The sequence below is a fragment of the Mesoplodon mirus genome, assembly GCF_964341445.2.
Source record: "Mesoplodon mirus genome assembly, chromosome: X".
Taxonomy (NCBI): domain Eukaryota; kingdom Metazoa; phylum Chordata; class Mammalia; order Artiodactyla; family Ziphiidae; genus Mesoplodon; species Mesoplodon mirus.
The window spans coordinates 35,099,836-35,102,239 of record NC_138981.1 but is presented as its reverse complement, the minus strand read 5'-3'; the positions used below and the strand labels follow the sequence as shown (position 1 = coordinate 35,102,239).

Sequence of the window (2,404 nt, the reverse complement as noted above, 5' to 3'; positions counted from 1 at the left end):
AAGAAACGGAAAAAGTGGAAGAAAAAAACTTAAGTGATAACGTAAAGTCCAGGAAAAGAGAGTCCTGCACTTGGTGCAAAAAAAAAAAAAAAAAAAAAACCAAAAACTTAAGCGAACTTCTCTGCAAGGGCAGTATTGCCGTCTGCATGGCAGGCACGGTGACCAGGGCTCTGGTCACCCCGTGGCTCTGGGGAGGTCCAGTCCAGGCTCAGTTCTTGTCGCTGTCGCCCAGGGTGAGCTTGTCAAAGAGGGACTCTGCCAGGTCGACATCCGGGGCCTCCATCATGCTCAGGGTGGTGACATGACCCTCCAGCTCTCCGATGAACGCCACCTGCTGGCTGAGGTAGTGAGTTGCTAGGAAGTGGCGCAGGTGGGGGTCGCTCTTGTCGGTGGCCAGCTGGTGCAGGTGGAGCAGGCTCTGGTTCACGCGGTTCTCCAGGAACAAGGCGTACTTCATGGCCTGGAGGCCGCTGTTCCACTTGTCACTGACTGGCTTCCTGATGTCTTGGAAGTTGAGGCGGCCCCCGCGCTGGTTCTGCAGGCGCATCAGGCCCTGGGCCCGCCCGCTGTGCTCGTGGGAGCGGCGCAGGAAGAACCGGGTGAAGTGCTTCAAGGCCACGTCGTCGCGGTCAAGGTAAAAGGCCACGGCCAGGCACACGAAGGAGGCGTGGAGCTCCAGGGTGAAATGGCTGTTGACGGCGGCCTCGCAGTCGGGGTGGTAGTTCTGGCGCACCTGCGAGGGCGGCGCTTGCTTCATGGTGGACAGCACGGGCATCGTGGCGGGCGTGAAGGCCAAGGTGAAGGCGAAGCCGCGGGGCCTGCGGTCGCTGCCTCGGAGCGTTCCCATGTGGTCGAAGAGGGCGGCCGCTCTGGGACAGACCGGAAATGGTGTCCGTTACGGGAGTTAGGCGGTGGGCTTGTGGTTCTGTTGCCTGAAGTGGTCGTGTGGGGTGGGCGGGGCACGGACGCTGCTCCCACGTTCCATCACAGCCTGGGTGAGGCAGGGTGACTTTGACCTGCGCACCTGGTATCTATTAAGTTTTTAACTTTGCAAAAATACTTGTTTCCAAGGAGTTTCTCTTGTTCTCTAATTGCACCCTCTTGTAGCACCCTGTTCTCATTTTATAAACCCATTGTCTTCCTTAAAATTCTGAGAATATGAATTTGTAATTTTTGGTACTGTTCTCTTCCGTTTCCTGTATTATAGTTGTTTTTTTCTCCAGAAATAGTCCTGTTTGTTCATCATGATCTTCTCTTTGACTTTCCTCAAATATCTGGCAAACATGTGTCCATTCGTATCTGGGAGTAAAGGAGTCATGTGATCAGCCAAGGTAACTAGCATGGATCTGATCTACAGTTGGGACGCCCATTTCACTAAGAGTCTTCTCCTCTGAATGGAGGGGCTCAGTGTGTCAGTTAGGGAGTCTTTTCTATTCGGGGTACATGGTGTGGAGCTTGTAGGTAAGATAGGGAGCATCCCAAGTGCCAATAAGCTTGGCATTTTCTGACATAAGAAGACTTTCGTGTATCTCTTCTGTAATAGATTGTGTCGTTCTGTTTTGTTTCTTCCTCTTCTGCTGAGCGGGTCTGCGGTTATCTGAAACCTGCTCTCGTATGGGTTCCCTTCCTGAGCCTTTGAATGACATAAGGAGACTATCACCCCATCGCCTGCACCACCACTGTGCACTGGATCTTGGTCAGAACAAAAAATAAAGATGTACTGTCTTAGGCCAGCAAGACTTGGGATATTTGTGACAGAAGTTAGCCTACCCTGACTAGTTCCCCAAAGGAAGTTCTGGATGACTACAGGTTATAAGCCGTTGTAAGCTTATAGCATTTCCTCTTGGTGCAAATGCAGATCCCAAACTTAAACAGTCTAGATAGAGCCGAATCATCATGCTCTTATTTCTTTTGCTAAATTCACCAATAATATATGTCAGTCCTGCTCCCTTTTTCCCTCCTGGAGAGTGGAATGAAAAATCCCTCAAAGACCCATGAAGCACAAGGAGTAAGTTTTTCCATTTCCCTCAGTGCTGGGGAACAAACCCAGGCTGGTCCTCAGGTGCCCGGCCTTAAGCCGACAACAGGAGGCATAAGGGGTGGGACTGGGACTGGCTGACCCCTGAACCAGTCAGCTGTGGTGAGGGAGATGTGGGTCACGTAGGAACGGGGGCGCCCCCGGAACCACAGAACTGGAGGATGTGTTTGTGTGGGGCAGCTCCCCCGAAGAGGAGGATACTGGTCCAGAGCTGGCAGCGGAGCTCGGGAGATGGTCCAGGGATTGTCCCAGTTAGCCTTCCGTGTTGGAGTGTGAGGGCTGTAGACTGGAGGGAGTCCCAGACCTGTGTGTGTCTCCTCCACCACACAGCACGCCGGGCGCTTAGCACCTCATTTGCTGAGCAGT

General features: G+C 52.9%; 1 protein-coding gene across 1 annotated transcript; it reads right to left on the bottom strand.

The window, feature by feature from the left end:
• Nucleotides 1-208: 208 nt before the first annotated feature.
• LOC309796764 (ferritin heavy chain-like) lies at nt 209-893 on the bottom strand (the record flags this gene model as incomplete). Its single annotated transcript, XM_082610112.1, has 1 exon — nt 209-893. The coding sequence occupies exon 1, from the start codon at nt 845-847 to the stop codon at nt 209-211; it is 639 nt and encodes a 212-aa protein (XP_082466238.1). The 5' UTR covers nt 848-893.
• Nucleotides 894-2,404: the final 1,511 nt, after the last annotated feature.